The sequence below is a fragment of the Theropithecus gelada genome, chromosome 10, assembly GCF_003255815.1.
Source record: "Theropithecus gelada isolate Dixy chromosome 10, Tgel_1.0, whole genome shotgun sequence".
NCBI lineage: Eukaryota > Metazoa > Chordata > Mammalia > Primates > Cercopithecidae > Theropithecus > Theropithecus gelada.
This window is the reverse complement of record NC_037678.1, coordinates 1-17,358: the sequence shown is the minus strand read 5'-3', so window position 1 is coordinate 17,358 and position 17,358 is coordinate 1. Positions and strand designations below refer to the sequence as shown.

The window sequence follows — 17,358 nt, the reverse complement described above, 5'->3', positions numbered from 1 at the left end:
CTTACGTTGAACATCTAAGTATTGCTGATTTAAAGGGGAAATGTGCTTGTTCTTGAGCTCCCAAATTAACAGGTAATTCAGTTCTTTTGAAAACACTAAATTCCACTGAAATGGCCTCCATGATAGTGAATTGAGAGTCAACACGGGCTACCCTGCCACAGGTCAAGGCAGCCACCCCTCATTGATCAGGGTGATGATTTGCAGATTCTTTTGTCTTTTTGCTCAGTACACACTTGGGAGCCACAAAGCACATACATTTACTCAATGTTTATGTAATTCAGCCTTTACTGTAAAAACGGAAACAATAAAAACAAAACCCTATTAATAAACACAATGCAAACAATGCCCGAGATTATAATAACAACATACTAGCAAGCCACAAGTACCAGAGAGGGGTGAACAGGCGTATCTGCTAGTTCTCCTCTTACAGTCCTCAGCCTCCCACAGGAGGCACGAGGTAAAAACTATTCCTCAAAAAAAAAAAAAAAAAAAAGGACAGCCTCTTTATGCTGAAATAGGAACTTTAAAAGAAGCGCTTCTTATAGTTCAAATGGATGTACCTTGTGGTGTGGCTGCAAGGACTCTGGATTTTACCAACAAAGCTTGTGTATTCCTAACTATAGCTAAGCCTGTCACCTGCTTTTACTTAACTCTAATGTTCCTGTGATCTCAGCTTTACCTAGAAGAGCTCCTGAAACAGCGTGGGTACACAGAAATCTGGAATGAATAGCTATCTGCTCAAAAATATTTGTTTAAAAACAGATGACTGGGGTCGGGCGCAGTGGCTCACGCCTGTAATCCCAGCACTTTGGGAGGCCGAGGCGGGCGGATCACGCCAGGAGATCAAGACCATCCTGGGCAACACGGTGAAATCCTGTCTCTACTAAAAATACAAAAATTAGCTGGGTGTGGTGATGCCAAGCTACTCGGGAGGCTGAGGCAGGAGATTCATTTGAACCAGGGAGTCAGAGGTTGCAGTGAGCTGAGATTGCGCCACAGAACTCCAGCCTGGCGACTCTGAGCGAGACTCTGTCTCCAAAGGAACAAACGAACCAACCAACCAGATGATTGGGAGAATGAAGAGGAAAAAAGATGGGAGACCACATAGGGAAAGAATGGGGTCTCACAGATTCAGCTGTGGGTGGGGATTAATCATGACCTTGGCAGAAGCACAAGGAATTGTCCCTGAGGTGAGCTTTGGAAAGGAAAAAAACACAAACAAAAAAACGAAAAACACCTAAATTTCCTTTATTAAGGTGACACATAATCATGTTTTCTGATTCTCTTCACTGCCCGCCTGGGGGGAGGGGGTGGGGAAGGTGTTAATGATACTGATCCCTAATTCTGCTTCAAGGAGATCTGGTGAGAACTTCTTCCACCAGTCCAGAGTTTGCTGGTGCTGACCTCATCCCTGCATTAAGGGCCTTGAATGTGGGAGGCTAATAGGATGGATGGGCTGCAGGAGGTAGAAGAGGCGATGGCCTAGAGAGTTCCTCCATTCAGAGCTGGAGAGCTGTTGAAGGGAAGGGTACTTTAAAAAGGCTCCACCCACCCCTAGCCCCAGCCCCTCAGCTGTGGGGAGAGGCCGCCTCCTCTGGTGGGGTCTCGATGCTGCTGTTCTGCTCCTGGTCTGGCACATTCTTCTCTTCCTGTTCCAACTTGAAGTTCTGTGGACAAGGTTGCAGGTGAGGCCTGGCCCTACATTTGCTCAGCCGCAGCTCTGAGACATTTAGTGGGGCCAAGTTCGGCGAGAGCCACTCTACTGCGCTGTAGTCCCTATCTCTGAAGAGAAGCCGTTTCTTCCATCCCACCCGAAATGTGGGCCTGACCTACCTCGAGCTCCTGAAAAATCTCATCCATGAAGTCCTGGGAGTTCTGTTTGTAAGACACAGCTAATCGAATTGCATCATTGAAGAGCTGCAGGTGAGGTACAGACACAGCTAATCAAACTGCATCACTGAAGAGTTGGGGGTGAGGTAGAGATGGTGGATGGGAGTGCCTTGGACTCTGCCCAGTTCACCCCACTGGCCCCACTGTGAGACTACACAATACTCCATTCCTAAAATCAGCAACCTCACCTTTCCATTTGCCTCTCCCCATCACCCTGACCTATGTATGGTCAACGGACTTCCGCCTCATCAAGTCCAGGCCCGTCAGCTTCTCCCCTCCCTGCCACCCATGCCCATGCACTGTTCCCATTCTCTCCATCACACCTGCAGTAAGCCCTTCTCTTCACAGCTCCCTTTACCACCTAGCACCCTGACCTTGCTAGCTACCTCTGCAGTCGACCATACCTTCACAACATTGGTACCATCAGCAGCTGAGACGAAATACAGGGGCAGGGAGAACTTCTTGGCAAAATTGAAGCTTTTTTGGGTCGCGTTTATGTCTGCTGTAGAGAGAAGGTAGGACATTGGTCTGTCTGTCAAGGGAAGGGAAGAGGGTTTGGAGGGTGGGCCACTGGAGGCCTTCATTCCAGAAAGTGGGATAGGCAGGGATGATTAGGAAACATGTCCTAGAGAGTTCAGTTAATAGGGATCTGTGTCTTGGGAAGAGGGCAGGCTGGCTTAGCTGGCTTCTTTATAAGGCGGGAAGAACGCAAGTAACCAAGGGTCGTATCTTATCGTGGGAGGGAGGAACAATCACTGAAGGCTGCCTGCCCCAGGAATGGGGGAGGAAACGTGTGGTGGTGGGTCCCCAGTGAATTGCTAACACCCAGGTGCAGGGATGGCCCCACCATCAATTTTATTGGCCACCACGATGCATGGGATCTCTGGCCTGAACTCCCGAAGCTCCATGTACCAGGTGCTCAGGTTCTTATAGGTGACTTTCCTCTGTACATCAAACACCTGCAAAGGGCAGAGGACGAAAGATAGCTCAGGTGTCAATGTTTCTGCACCGCATCTCCAGGTGACTCACTCACACACCTAAGCAGGTGAGCATGAGCACATGGCGTTGTCTGTGGGAATGCTCTGAATTGCAGCCTCTCTGACCACAGAGGCTGTCCTTTCTCGGGGAAGCCCCCTGGGGTCTCCAGATGCAAAAATGGTTTTAAAAATCTTATTATTGGCTCGTTGTGGTGGCTCACATCTGTAAACCCAGTGCTTTGGGAGGTTGAGGCGGGCTGATCACCTGAGGTCAGGAGTTCGAGACCAGCCTGGCTAACATGGTGAAACTGTCTCTACTAAAAATGCAAAAAGTTAGCTGGGCGCAGTGGCGCATGCCTGTAATCTCAGCTACTTGGGAGGCTGAGGCAGGAGAATTGCTTGAACTAGGGAGACGGAGGTTGCAGTGAGCCCAGATCATGCCATTGCACTCTGGCCTGGGCAACAAGAGCAAAACTCCATCTCAAAATAAATAATAAATAAATAAATAAATAAATAACAGATTCCTTTTTTGTTATCTTGTCATCTAATCTTATTCCCCTATTTTAACAATCATAAATTGAATCAATTTGCCAATTGATACAGTCTGTTAGAAATTGTAAACTTCCGTGTTTTTTAGTCTACTCTTATATTTATTGCTTAAACTGTTTTAAAGTTCCTCTGTAGTAATTGTAAATATTTCTAGAGTTTTACTTTAGTTACTATTGATTTACTTTTATTTTTTACTTTTTAGAGACAGGGTTTCCCTCTGTCACCCAGGCTAGAATGCAGTGGCTCAATCACAGCTCACCGCAACCTCAAAACTCCTCAGCTCAAGGGATCCTCCTACTTCAGCCTCCCAAGTAGCATGCACCCATTAATTCTTAAATTATTTTTTTTTGTAGAGGCAGGCTCTCCCTATTTGCCCAGGCTCATCTCAAACTCTTGGCCTCAAGGGATCCTCCTACCTAAAGGTGCTGGGGTTACAGGTGTTAGCCACAACAGGCCTTGATTTCTTTTCTTTTTTCTTTTAGATGGAGTCTCACTCTGTTATCCAGGCTGGAGTGTGGTGGCATAATCTCAGCTCACTGCAACCTTTGACTTCTGTGTTCAAGTGATTCTCTTGTCTCAGCCTCCTCAGTAGCTGGGACTACAGGCGTGCGTCACCATGTCTGGCTAATTTTTATGTTTTTAGTAGAGACAGGGTTTCGCCATGTTGGGCAGGCTGGTCTTGAACTCTTGACCTCAAGTGATCTGCCTGCCTAGGCCTCCCAAAGTACTGGGATTACAGGCATGAGCTACTGCACCTGGCTGATTTACTTTTAATTTTAAGCTTTTGTTCTTTCTGCTTTTTGTTTTTGTTTTTTTGACAGGGTCTTACTCTGTCACCCAGGCTGGAGTGCAGTGGCACAATCTTGGCTTACTGCCCCCTAGACTCCCTGGGCTTGGGTGAGCCTCCTGAGTAGCTGGAACTACAGGCACATGCCACCATGCCTGGCTAATTTTGTATATTTTTTGTAGAGATGAGGTCTCATTATATTAACCAGGCTGGTCTTGAACTCCTGGGCTCAAGTGACCCTCCTGCTTCGGCCTCCCAAATTTCTGGGATTATAGGCATAAGCCACTGTGACTGGCCTCTTTAAACTTTTAAAAATTTTTATGTTTTATTATTTGTATTTCATAATTGTATTACGTTTTTATAATTTATTGTTTTTACCTATTTTTATTTATTTATTTATTTATTTTGAGATGGAGTCTTGCTCTATTGCCCAGGCTGCAGTGCAGTGGTGCTGTCTTGGCTCACTGCAACCTCCACCTCCTGGGTTCAAGCGATTCTCCCGTCTCAGCCTCCTGAGTAGCTGGATTACAGGTGCGCACCACCATGCCTGGCTAATTTTTGTATTTTTAGTAGAGACGGGGTTTCACCATGTTGGTCAGGCTGGTCTCGAACTCCTGACTTCAGGTGATCTGCCCGCCTCAGCCTCCCAAAGTGCTGGGATTAAAGGCGTGAGTCACCATGCCCAGCCTGTTTTTACCTATTTTAAAATATCAGCAAGAAGGATGAGCACTGTAAACCAGCTCTAAGGGCAGAACTCTGAACGATAACTGAGCTGCGGCTACAGTGAGCCTTTGTGCCCTTCACAGGAGCTCCTCCCACGTGTCGAGCCCGAACTGCCCTAGTACCACAGTCAGTGGATTAAAGTTACAACCACCACCCTGTAACTGCTGGCACAGCTGACCTCACTTCTAAATCACCCAGCTATTTGTGCAAGGCACATGGTTCAAGCTCAGGGCTAGGGGCTCGCCCTGTGTGGTGGTGGGAGGGTCAGCAGCTGTCACACCCCAAGAGGTGGCAGGAAGTCTATGTGGATTCTCTTTCACAGGCCAATGTCAATGAATCACCAGGTTGTCTTGAATTCCCGGGGAAGACTCCTTATAAAGGATGTCTGTAACGAAACTTCCGGAATCTGCCTCACACCAGGCTCAGATGCCTTTTGTCCAGGTCTGGTTTCCTGAGCACCCTTTCCTTGTTTGCAGAGCTGAGGAGGAGCTGGCTAGAATGAGCAGCATCCCCATCTCAAGGTTTCAAGGTGGAGGGTCGAGCCTTGGCTCCGTCTCTGACCCTCAGCTCCCCGTGTGGTCAGAAGGTGAGTGCTTTCTACTCGCCAGGGCCCATGCAGCAGACTGGGGCTGGTGGCAGGCACCTGCAGACACAGGCATGGTGGCAGGAGAGACACCCCAGGCCTTCAGAAGAGGGTCTGAGGGGAGCCCATGGAGATGCATCAGATGCAGGAAGCAGTCACTCCAAGAGAAAAAGAGAGGTGAGCTCAAAATACCAAATGCCAGAGTAGGCCCGAAACCAAACTGGCTAGGACCAAGCTCCTCTGTTCTTGAGGGTCAGACTTCTGCACTACACTGGCCCCATTTGCCTTACCCCATTATCCTCTTGTTTAATACCTTAACAGTTATCAGAGTTAAAGCTTTTGGAATGTTTCAAGGGATTTTGTTCTTAAGGGGCAGTGGGGGAAATCAGGTGATGAGCTCCTTCCTTTACCATCTGCAAAGGGTCAGAAGGGAAGAATCCTCACTGTCTTCACCCCTGGTATCTGTACTGTGCCCACCAGTCAGTAAGTTCCTGGGGGCAGCATTGTGTCTTTCTGCCTTGGCACTCCTGGCATCCTGCACATGTGCATCACAGACAGAATCCACGTTGTGGAAGTGATCAGTGGTGCACACAGGAAAGAACAATTCTAATGACAAACATCAGAAAAGGCTGCATGGAGGTGATGGCATTTAAGCAGGGCCTGAGAAATGAGCAGAGTTTCAAGTAAAGGGGTGTGAGCTGGGGAGAGGCTGAGGGAAGAGCATGAAGGAAGGTGTGCAGAGGAGCAGGTGACAATGAGCAGAACAGAGCAGCTCCTTCTGGATTCCCTCTGCTGTTGCTTCTTACAGATGAGATGACACCTGCTCAGCCATGCATCCCTCTTAGTGCCAAGGTAAGGCCGTGCATACTTATAGGCAATCACTAGGTGGGAGGTAGGGCTAGAAAGGTGGGTGTCTAAATGCTATGGAGTGCCATGGCAGACTTTATTAATATATGCCAACAATGGTGGCAACCTGTCCATCCCATGTGTTCTTTTAATCATGTGACTCTGATTCCCCACTGAGAAATGCCATCTGTTTCTTCCCTCTGTGACTATGGCCAGAGAGATGCCACATAACTTCCAGGGCTCGGGTATAAAAGGAAATACAAGTCCCACCAGGTTCTCTTTGGATGCTTGATCTTGGGATCTTGGCTGACACTCTGTGAGCAAGCCCAAATCGGCCCAACTGATAAACTGCGAAGAAACACGGGGAGCAGAACCTGCCGGGGGTCCAGCCAAGTACCAGTGTGTGCGTGGGGAGATGCCCCAGGCAGTTCCAGCCTGGAACCCAGCCTTGGAGTCTCCTTAGCTGAGACTTCAGACATGACGGATCCCCGATCCATCAGAAAATGGTTGTTTTGTGCCACCAAGTTTTGGGGTTTTGTGTTAAAGCAAGACCTTGAATGCTATTCCAAGAAATTTTAGTGACTAAGGTTTTCACTTGGTGACAATTGCTAGGTTAATAATTCAGAAGACTAGTCTATTACTTCCTGCATTGTAGATGGCTGATGTTCACGAAAATGTGGGTTTTTGTTTGTTTTTTTTTTTGATGGAGTTTTGCTCTTGTTGCCCAGGCTGGAGTGCAATGGCGCGAGCCGGCTCGCTGCAACCTCTGCCTCCCGGGTTCAAGTGATTCTCGTGCCTCAGCCTCCCAAGTAGCTGGGACTACAGGCACCACCACCACGCCCAGCTAATTTTTTGTATTTTTAGTAGAGACGGGGTTTTACCATGTTGGCCAGGCTGGTCTCAAACTGCTGACCTCAGGTGATCCACCCACCTTGGCCTCCCAAAGTGCTGGGATTACAGGCATGAGCCACCGTGCCCAGCCATGAAAATGTTTTTTAAGTGGCTCAAAAGAAAAACATGCTCCTTTTCAGCATCTAAAAGTGGTGGCCTGAGAACCAAGCCAGGGAATTCACGGGTAGGAACTTCTATAGGACACAGGTTTACAGAGCTCCTTTTTCCTTTCTTAGCCCTTTCCTTGGCTGCATTTCAGGCACTTACCACACCCTGGCCACCGGGGTGGAACCGTAAGGATTGCGTCCTAGGCAACAAAATGGGAGGCTCGGAGGGAGGCAAGGGGCTGGCCTGAGAGAGAAGGTTCTCTGGGACCCGCAGCATCTACTCAGTCCCAGCATGTGCCCCCTAGGGAAAAGCAGCAGGCAACAGTAGAGGGAGGCCTTGGGAGCTTGTCTGACAGGGTGGGTCCATCAGAGGGACTGCGGCCCTGTCTCAGGCACACGTTTGCCTCTTGGATGCTACACCTGATGGTGAAGCCCTGAGCTTGCTGTTCCACCTTTTCTCCACCCATCCCCACCTCCAGAGAGCCCACCTGGCACCTTCTCACTAAGAAGCTCTGGGGAGCAGGTGTGGTTTGAAACATCCCTGGGTGACCCTGAGCCCCGCCTCCCACAACACCCAGACTTGGTTAAGAGGGCCCAGGGCTGCTAGGCCCCTCAGCCCTCAGGCCAGACTTGCCCAGTGCCTTTGTCCACCTCTGCCCCATCTCGTACCATGATGCAGGCGTGGGCCTTGTGGTAGTAGGAGGCATGCATGCTCTGGAACCGCTCCTGGCCTGCCGTGTCCCAAAAGTCTGCAATGTGAACACAGCTCTGACTGCCTGTTGGGGGCTGGAGATCACAGAGACCCACATGCCTGGTACATTTCTGTGCAAGTCACTAAAATACAACACACATGTGGCACAAACCACAGCACGTGTGTGAGTGTACACAGGGAGCACAGGGAGAAACAGACCACACAGCTCCACACGTGTGTCTTCGACACCGTGTACCTGAGTGTGATGAGAGAGGTGTGTGTTCACCTGTTTGTATGGGAAGACCATGGGTTAGGGGCCAGGAGGAAGGCCAACATACACTGGAAGCCCAAGGAGGGAGAAGATAGGTTCCCCGTTTCCCACATGATATGCAGGGTCCTCTAAGTTCTAAACTAGTCCAACTTCTCACGTGCGCTGACCACAGATGGTAGACAGAGTCAGGCAGGCTGTGTGGCCTGGCCAAGGAGAAGATTATGACCCGATGGAAGGTCAAAGCCCGATGTGGTAGATAATGTTCTGACCACATTTACTTTTTTAAACCGGCTGAATAAGAACCCCTGAAGCTAGGCAAACTACTGCCTTGTCGAAGGCCTCTCATGTTCTTCTTCCCTGAGGCGGGTACAGCCCCCTGACTTCTCCTTTCCTGAACCCTGTCCTGCACAGGTGCTGCCCTGGACGCCAGGTCAGAGGGCTGGGACTTGGCCCCTGCGTGCCTCCTTCCACCCTCCACAGCTTCCTGGCTCCTGACTCTCTGGGTTCTCTCTACCACCCCTTATCCCTGCCTGGGGTCTCATTTTCTCCCTCTGGACTCTCTCCTTATGAACCTTCCCTCACCTCCCCTCGTCTCCCGCTTCCTCTTTCCCGAGGGTCAGCGTGGCTTGGCCCTGTGCCACTTACCCACAAGGATGGTCTTGCCATCTACCGTGGTTGTGTGCTTGTAGAGGGTCAGGGCGTACGTGGACAGCTGCTGTGGCTGACTGCACTCAGGTTAAGGACCAAAATCAATAAAAGGGGAGGTAAGGAAGGGAGTGGGGGGCAGGGGTGTTTGGTTTGATGAAATGGATCCTCTCCCTCCTCTTCTCTTTGGAGTTACTGAGATTTTAAATCAAACCAGTGTTGCAGACAGAGGATCAGCCTCGCATATCACTGGTACAAGCGCCACGGAAGAGTGAGGGGTGGGAGGAGATGGGAGTGTGTTCTGGTCATCGAAGTCTGAGGTAAAACGCAGAACAGGATTTTACAGACAAGTGTCATAAAGGGCATCATGCAGTTGGAAAATGCAAATGTGGAAACCCCAACTCAATCATTGATGGAGCTTTCGCAGGCTGGAAAGGAAACCCTGACCCTAGGTAGCAACATGACCATTCCAGGGACAAAAGCTCCCACAAGCCTTACAGCTGACAAGCCGTCTATCAATTTGGAGTCTGCCTATGTGTGAAACCCTGAGGAAAAGGGTTAAACTCTGGGGATAAACACCTTCTGAGGCTGCAAGAAGCGGGACAGTGTAAAAAGCAGAGCCAAATGTTGCAGGTGGGCTGGGTGTGCAGAAGCACTTGGTACGAGGTGGAGTAACACATACTCAGATCTTTTTTTTTTTTTTTTGAGACGGAGTCTCGCGCTGTGTCACCCAGGCTGGAGTGCGGTGGCGCGATCTCGGCTCACTGCAAGCTCCGCCTCCCGGGTTCACGCCATTCTCCTGCCTCAGCCTCCGAGTAGCTGGGACTACAGGCGCCCGCCACCACGCCCGGCTAGTTTTTTGTATTTTTAGTAGAGACGGGGTTTCACCGTGTTCGCCAGGATGGTCTCGATCTCCTGACCTCGTGATCCGCCCGCCTCGGCCTCCCAAAGTGCTGGGATTACAGGCTTGAGCCACCGCGCCCGGCCAACATACTCAGATCTTAAGGCAACTGAGCGTTGGGACAGGGAGCAGCAGGCTCCAGGGGCTCTTCTCACCTGTGGTTTTCAGTGGATCCACTTGGGAAGCTGTTTAAAAATCTCCCAGTTGCAGGGAGGAACTCACTCCAAACCTATACAATATAACAATTCATGGGAGGAAGGTGGGGCTGGCAGCTCCTGTTTCACAAAGTTCATTCATATCAGAGACGGTTTTCAACAGTAGGGGGCCCAAGCTTTGAGGTTAAATGAGTTGGCCAGTGTCAGAAGCTACTAAGGAGGAGAAGGAGGTGGGGTTTGAATCCAGGCATTAGATCCAAACCATTTGCTGTTTGCCATTCTACTGCCCTCTTAATATAAAACAAATCCAAATATGAGTAAGCTCCAAAATATACAGCACTGATTGTGCAATGCCATGTGGATCAACCGGCAAGAAACAAGCGTGGAACAAAACCTGTGCATTCACTTACCCAATCCTCCTTCCTGGGCTGCTGCTACAAAGTGGTGGCCAGTGCGGCACTGACACATGAGCGTGGGAAGACCCACAGGAAAAAGGGGTATTTCAAACCTTGAAGGATACAAGCCGTCCATGAGAAACCTCTCCATGAGTCTGAAAGCAGAACAGGCAAGGCGGTCAGATGGCGTCTCCATCGCTCCCTTGTCCCAAACTTTATCACCCTAAGGCCGACAACCTGGAAGCCACCTGTGGTTTCCCCCTTTCGCGCCACAGTCACACAGTTTCCGGGTCAAGTCTGGAACCTGGGAATCAGCATGACCAACCCGTCATAACCAAACAGCTCATGTCACTAGGAGTACACACACCAGCCCATGTGAAGCTCTCAAATCTGTTATTTTCACCACAGCACAGTGCTGCACATACAATTACCCTTGTGTTATGCACAGGGAAACAGAGGCCAGGCCAAGGCTGTGCCTTCCGTTCAAAAGCCATTTCCCAGCCGGGCACAGTGGCTCACGCCTGTAATCCCAGCACTTTGGGAGGCCAAGGCGGGTGGACCACTTGAGGTCAGGAGTTCAAGACCAGCCTGGTCAACATGGTGAAGCCCTTGTCTCCACTAAAAATACAAAAAATTAGCCAGGCATGGTGGCGCGTGCCTGTAATCCCAGCTACTCGGGAGGCTGAGACAAGAGAACCTGCTTGATCTATTGGTTATTGAGAGGACTATCTATTCTGAATGCGGTCAGTTATTCTGTTAAAAAATCAGGCAGACTTTGTCACTCCTCTGTGCAGAACCATCCAGTGGTTCCCCATTTCTTTCAGTTCAAACTCTCCCATTTCTTTTTCTCTCCCTCTGTTCTAGCCACTGGCCATTTCCTCCTTTTGTTGTTGAAATGTTCCTGCCAGATATCTGCAAGGCTTACTCCTTGCTTTTTTCAAGTCTTTGACCCAATGTCACCTTTACAACTAGCCCTTCCCTACCCACTCTCTTTACATAGCAACATTTTTTCCCTCAAGTTTTGTAGGGTCACTGCTTGCCTGTCTGTCAGCGTAGTACACTCTAACCATGATTTTATACTTCTGACTGTAAACTGCAGCTTCACTTGTAAAAGGAGGATAGACTTCATTTATAACTATAAAGAAACAGTACCCTTACTATAAAGAAAACACATCATCTTCTTAGATGATATAGAAAATTACACAAAGAAATTTCCGCAGCCAGAGGTTAAGCTGGTAAATGAAAGAGACCCAAGCTCAGAACACTGTCCTGAGGGGGCGCGTGCTCAGGACGCGGAGGAGGAAGAGGAGAGACCCATAAACTTGCCTCATCAACGCAGAAGCAGTGAAAGAATAAAAACACAGGCACAGAGGGATTTTCTTAAGGAAAAGTTGCCTCTGGAAGACAGGATGAAGGAGAAAACATAAGCCCCAGAGACTCATTCCCTCCCAGCATTCTGCAGCTTAGCAGAGAACCAGCTCGGCAGGCCTGAGCTCAACGACAGAGCAGGCCTACCTTCGGAGGCTCTAGGAAGCTGCCTCTGTCTCTGTCACATACACAGATGTTCCCCGTCTTCTTTTCCCAAAAATATTTAGAGCAGGCACTGGTTACTGTTGGCCTAAGCACAACTCCCTCAGGATAATGAGAGCTTGGGACCCAGGGAGTCACATGCTGTGACTTTTCTGCTTGCAAATTTCCCCCATCACCCTACTCTGTACTCACACCATGTGGCCTTAGTTGGGGGTGGGGGTGTGTGCCTGTGCCCTCTTTGCACAACGATGATAGGCAATTATTAACAGGAATGGAAGACCCTAAAGGCCAAGTTATACAGCTATCAAAGAAAAAAGACAATACATGTGGACCTAACTACTCTTAAAGATGGAATCAGAAAGCCATGTCTTGTTGGCCGGGTGTGGTGGCTCACACCTGTAATCCCAGCACTTTGGGAGGCCGAGGCAGACAGATCGCTTGAGGTTAGGAATTCCAGACCAGCCTGGCCAACATGGCAAGACCTGTGCTAAAAATACAAAACAATTAGCCAGGCGTGGTGGCGCACGCCTGTAATCCCAGCTACTCAGGAGGCTGAGGCATGAGAATGGCGTGAACCCAGGAGGCAGAGGTTGCGGTGAGCTGAGATCACGCCACTGCACTCCAGCCTGGGGGACAGAGCGAGACTCCGTCTCAAAACAAACAAACAAACAAAAAAACTAAACCAGAGCTGCAGTGTGTGATTGTGTGGTGGGGAAGAGAGAGAGAGAGAGGGAGAGAGAAAGAATTCAAATTCATGGAGATGGCCTAAAAACCAGCAAAGCCCCCAGAGAACTATTCACAGCTACCTGAGTCAAAGGACATGTTTATAAAAATGAAGGTAGAAAACAAGGTGGGCCTGGAGTACTTGGGAAATAAGCGTAACCAGTTCTCTGGGCAGGGGCAAGTGTACCCTCATGCCATGAAGGCAGAAATGGACATGTGCCCTCACCAGTCGTAGGTGTGAGAAATAGGACGTCTCATGGAGACAAGCCACCAGCACCGCAGAGCCTCCCTTCACCTCTCCGGGTGGCATGTAGGCACCGAAATTCATTAAAAGAAGAAGCCAGTCTTCACCATGATTATAGTCAATTGTCAGTTCTACCCAGTTTTCTCTATCTCAGAGAGTCCCTCCAAGAAAGCATCTTCACCACCTTTACCCAATCTGTCACGGTGGCATAGTCACTTTTCTCTTTCCATTCCCACTCCCCGCCCTTGCCATCCCTCAGCCCACAAACCACATACAATGTCCTTAGTTGCTCCACATGTTCTCTCAGGGCTCAGAGGAAACACTCAAATTCCTCAGTCCTTATGACCTGCCCCCTCCACCCAACACACACAACTGCTCTCGTGATTCCCCTCGTTCCTCCATGAACATCTGGACTCCAGCCAAGACTGCTCCTTCACCAGCCCCAAGAAGTCATGCTCCTCTGCCTCTGGAGGACTTTTTTTAAATGACCCAGACCCTCTCTGGGGCTGATATTTCTTCCCTAATCTCTCAACATACTTGGATTTGCCCACTGCGCTGTCTCCCAGGCAGATGATCTTCACGTTGTCATCAGCATCATACTTCCCTTGGTCCAGCCCACTGGGTTTGGTTCTGTCTTCTGCCATTGGCTCCTAGCTGTAGAGAGGCGTCCAGCCCAGGGGAGGGGAGGGTCTTGTCACTATGTGGGAAGATCAACAAGAGGATGTTGTCAGAGATAAGTCCCCTCAACCAAATTTATTTCCTCCTCTTCCTGGACAGGAGAGACAATGAGCCAATGAGAGAGGGGTCCAAGAATAGGCTCACACCCTTCTCCATTCACCACCAACTTGCCTGCCACATGCTGAGCCTTGGGGTTGTAAGCTTGTACCCACAAGATTCTCTTAGAGTGGTTTTCCCTATGATATATTCCTATTGTGGGTATGCTTAAGGTCACACCTCCCACGACCACCTGGAGAGACAGCATTCTGCATTTACAAGTTCTTCTTTTTGTTTTTTTCTGAGATGGAGTCTTGCTCTGTCACTCAGGCTGGAGTGCAGTGGCGCGATCTCGGCTCACTGCAAACTCTGCCTACTAGGTTTGAGTGATTCTCCTGCCTCAGCCTCCCCAGTAGCTGGGATTACAGGCACCTCCCATCACGCCCAACTAATTTTTGTATTTTTAGTAGAGACAGGGTTTTACTATGTTGGCCAGGGCTGGTCTCGAACTCCTGACCTCAAGTGATCTGCCCATTTCGGCCTCCCAAAGTGCTGGGATTACAGGCATGAGCCACTGTGTCCGGCCTGTATTTACAAGTTCAACATACAAAAGTTTCCTTACTTGTAAAACAGGGACAAAAAAACCCCAAAACACACACACACACACAAAACAGTGCCCAGTCATATGGTTGACATGAGACACTGCCAGAAAGCCTGAGCTCTCACCACTGAATGACACTGACACACAGCCAAATATGCCTGACCCACACTTGTGATCCTTTGCCTTCTTCATGCCTCTTACCTCCCCTTCATTTTCCATCCTACTGTAATCTGTACCTGCCTCTCCCTCTCTCAACACGTGCAATTCCCCTAACCCCCTTCTCCAGTGGTGTTTCAACCTTTACTAGTTTCAAGTATCTCCTAAATGCTGATTATACCCCGCTGTACCTCCATCTAGACTGCTTCCCTCAGTGCTGGACTCAGATATGGTATGCAATTGACTACTAGACTTGGAGTAGCAGAGTATGACACACAGGCATCAATAACATGGTATACACAAATACTTTAAGTCCTGCGCACCCCAAATGCTGCTCCTCACATTACCCATTTGCGCAAGACATTCACCAGGCATCCAGTGCCAAAGGCTGTGTACAACATACTCTCTAGCTCTGTTTTACTCTCCTCACACCTAAATATGACTTTGCAAACATTCCTGAGAATGTAATCACAGTCCAGACTCTTAGCTAGGTGGGCACATAGAAATGATATGATGACGAGATAGCAGCAATAGGTGAACCTTACTGAGCATTCACCATGAGCAGACGTTGCACAGGGTTCAGGGGATGTAAGACACAATGATAGCAGAGTCTACTGTGGTAAGAGCTACGACAGAAGTATGCACACGGGTCAGGGGTAGAAAATACCAACAGGGCCCCCGAGTTTTCCTGACTGTGCCACCACACAGCTACTGCTTCTGCACAGCCAGGGACTTCGCCTTGTTTATCCAGGGACACAATTCCTGGGAAGTGGCAGATGCTTGGAAAGCATGGTGAGGGGTCTGCCCCCTTTCACCTGTACCCTGTAGAGAGAGCGACAGAAAGCCAAATCCAGCTGCACGGCTCCACGCTTGAGGAGGTTCTTTCTTTTGTTTAGAGACAGGGTCTCACTCTGTCGCCCAGGCTGGAGTGCAGTGGCGCGATCACGGCTCACTGCAGCCCCCAACTCCTGGACTCAAACGATCCTCCCTCCTCGGCATCCCTGGGACTACAGTCGTGAGCCACCGCTTACGGGCGAAGACTTGGTTGTCGCTGTCCTCGCGATCTAAGTGGGCAAGCTATCTTTCGATAAATGTTTTTGGGCACCAACCATGTCCATGCATCGCCAGGCTGCCCGTCCCGCCCCCCACAACAGCCTCGCGAAGCCACCTTTCCGTCCTTCCCCCGACCGGGACGCCCTCCCGCCCAGACCCCTAGGGCGGCCTCTGAGGGGCTGATCCTGCGTGCTAAGCCAGCCACCGGGGCGGATTTGCCCTCACGTGCGGTCCCGAGTGAGGGCTGGAGAGACCAGGGACGCTGCAGGTCGCCTGCCCGCGGCCAGCGGCCCCTCGGGCCCTGCCGCCCGCCTGGACTCGGCGCGGTCTCAAAGCACGCCCGCCGGCCCAGCTCGCGACGCAGCGCACTCTGCTTCCGGCTCGGCCCGCGTCCTCGCAGCTGCTACGCAACCACGCAAGGACCCCGAGGGAGGCTGCCCGGCCGAAGGCCTGAAGGACCCCGCTGGGGCGCGGGTTGCCCAGCGCGGCGCCTGGCGGGAGGGCCGCAGGGAGTGCGCATGCGGCCAAGTGCGGCGCTGCGTCTCCCGGCTGTGGGTGTGGTTGGTACTGAGGGCTCAGTGGGTGCCGCCCGCCTGGAGGGAGTGGAGGGGGGAGCACGTCAGCGGTGGGGGGCGCAGGTCCAGCTTTCTCCAGTTTTTATTTATTTGATGGGGTAAATTTGAGCAAATTTCTCGACTTGTCGACATTTGTTATTAACTGAGCGGGAATTAGGAGACGAGCCCGGTCCTCTCCGCACAGCCCAGCAGGTACGCCGCCCATGTGCCTGTGGAGAACAGCGGCTCCCGTAGGGCCGACAGGTGTGGACCAAGTAGCTGTGAAATTTCTTCTGAAGAAAACGCACGAGGAGGACGCGAGTGAGCTCCGTGGAGGAGGGGCGCTGCCCCGGGGGACGTCCCCATGCATGGGCTTGCGAACCCCGAATATCTGAGACGGTCAATTTAGAAAGTTTATTTTGCCAAGGTTGAGGACGCACGCCCCGGACACAGCCTCAGGAGGTCTTGACGACATGTGCCCAAGGTGGTCGGGACACAGCTTGGTTTTATACATTTTAGGGAGACAGGACACATCAATATATGTAAGATGAACGTTGGTTCCGTCGGGAAAGGCGGGACGACTGGAAGCAGGGAGGGGCTTCCAGGTCACAGGTAGGTGAGAGACAAACTGTTGTATTCTTTTGGGTTTCTTTTCTTTTTTTTTTTTTTTTGCTCTGTCGCCCAGGCTGGAGTGCAGTGGCCGGATCTCAGCTCACTGCAAGCTCCGCCTCCCGGGTTTACGCCATTCTCCTGCCTCAGCCTCCCGAGTAGCTGGGACTACAGGCGTCCGCCACCTCGCCCGGCTAGTTTTTTTTGTATTTTTTAGTAGAGACGGGGTTTCACCGTGTTAGCCAGGATGGTCTCCATCTCCTGACCTCGTGATCTGCCCGTCTCGGCCTCCCTGAGTGCTGGGATTACAGGCTCGAGCCACCGCTCCGGCCTCTTTTGGGTTTCTGAATAGCCTCCCCAAAGGAGGCCATCAGATATGCACTTACCTCAGTGAGCAGAGGGGTGACTTTGACTAGAAGGGGAGGGGAGGCAGGTTTGCCCTAAGCAGTTCCCAGCTTTTTTCCCTTTAGATTAGTGATTTTTGGGCCCTCAGATTCATTTTCCTTTCACAGGCTAAGCAGCTTTAGGAACTGAAATGTTCATGAGGCTGTAAGGAAGAGTCGAGTTTCTTCAGGTGAGCCTGGGCCACAACAGCACGCAGGACCTGGGCGCCCACGAGGAGCTCCTGGGAGGGTTCGGGAAAGGGAGCCGTGAACCCTGACTATCTGAGATGGTTTCAGGTGATTTAGAAAGTTCATTTTGCTGAGGTTGAGGATGTGCACCCGTGACAGCCTCAGGAGATCCTGACGACAAGTGCCCAAGG

The 17,358-nt window shown here is 50.6% G+C and overlaps 1 protein-coding gene across 18 annotated transcripts; it reads right to left on the bottom strand.

The window, feature by feature from the left end:
- Positions 1 to 261: 261 nt before the first annotated feature.
- On the bottom strand, positions 262 to 15,856 carry RABL2B (RAB, member of RAS oncogene family like 2B). Of its 18 annotated transcripts, none has more exons than XM_025399967.1 (10): positions 15,658 to 15,845; positions 13,446 to 13,605; positions 10,537 to 10,566; positions 8,961 to 9,040; positions 8,023 to 8,102; positions 2,738 to 2,849; positions 2,295 to 2,392; positions 1,834 to 1,917; positions 1,553 to 1,667; positions 262 to 470 (listed from the first exon to the last, which is right to left on the bottom strand). In XM_025399967.1, the coding sequence occupies exons 2-9, from the start codon at positions 13,550 to 13,552 to the stop codon at positions 1,569 to 1,571; spliced, it is 690 nt and encodes a 229-aa protein (XP_025255752.1). In that variant the 5' UTR covers positions 13,553 to 13,605; positions 15,658 to 15,845; the 3' UTR covers positions 262 to 470; positions 1,553 to 1,568. The 18 variants fall into 18 exon arrangements, with proteins under 18 accessions (XP_025255752.1, XP_025255755.1, XP_025255751.1 ...); XM_025399970.1 differs by having other exon boundaries at positions 2,295 to 2,389; XM_025399961.1 differs by adding an exon at positions 15,195 to 15,443 and having other exon boundaries at positions 266 to 1,667; positions 2,265 to 2,392; positions 15,658 to 15,856.
- Between the last annotated feature and the right edge of the window lie 1,502 nt (positions 15,857 to 17,358).

Bases quoted from the DNA above. Each gene is read 5' to 3' on its own strand.
- RABL2B (XM_025399961.1), bottom strand. From the start codon at position 13,552: ATGGCAGAAGACAGAACCAAACCCAGTGGGCTGGACCAAGGGAAGTAT. The intron at 10,567-13,445 runs GTATGTTGAGAG...TTCTGCTTTCAG, and splicing joins AGCGCAGTGGGCAAATCCAA to ACTCATGGAGAGGTTTCTCA. The intron at 8,103-8,960 runs GTAAGTGGCACA...TTCACATTGCAG, and splicing joins TGGCAAGACCATCCTTGTGG to ACTTTTGGGACACGGCAGGC.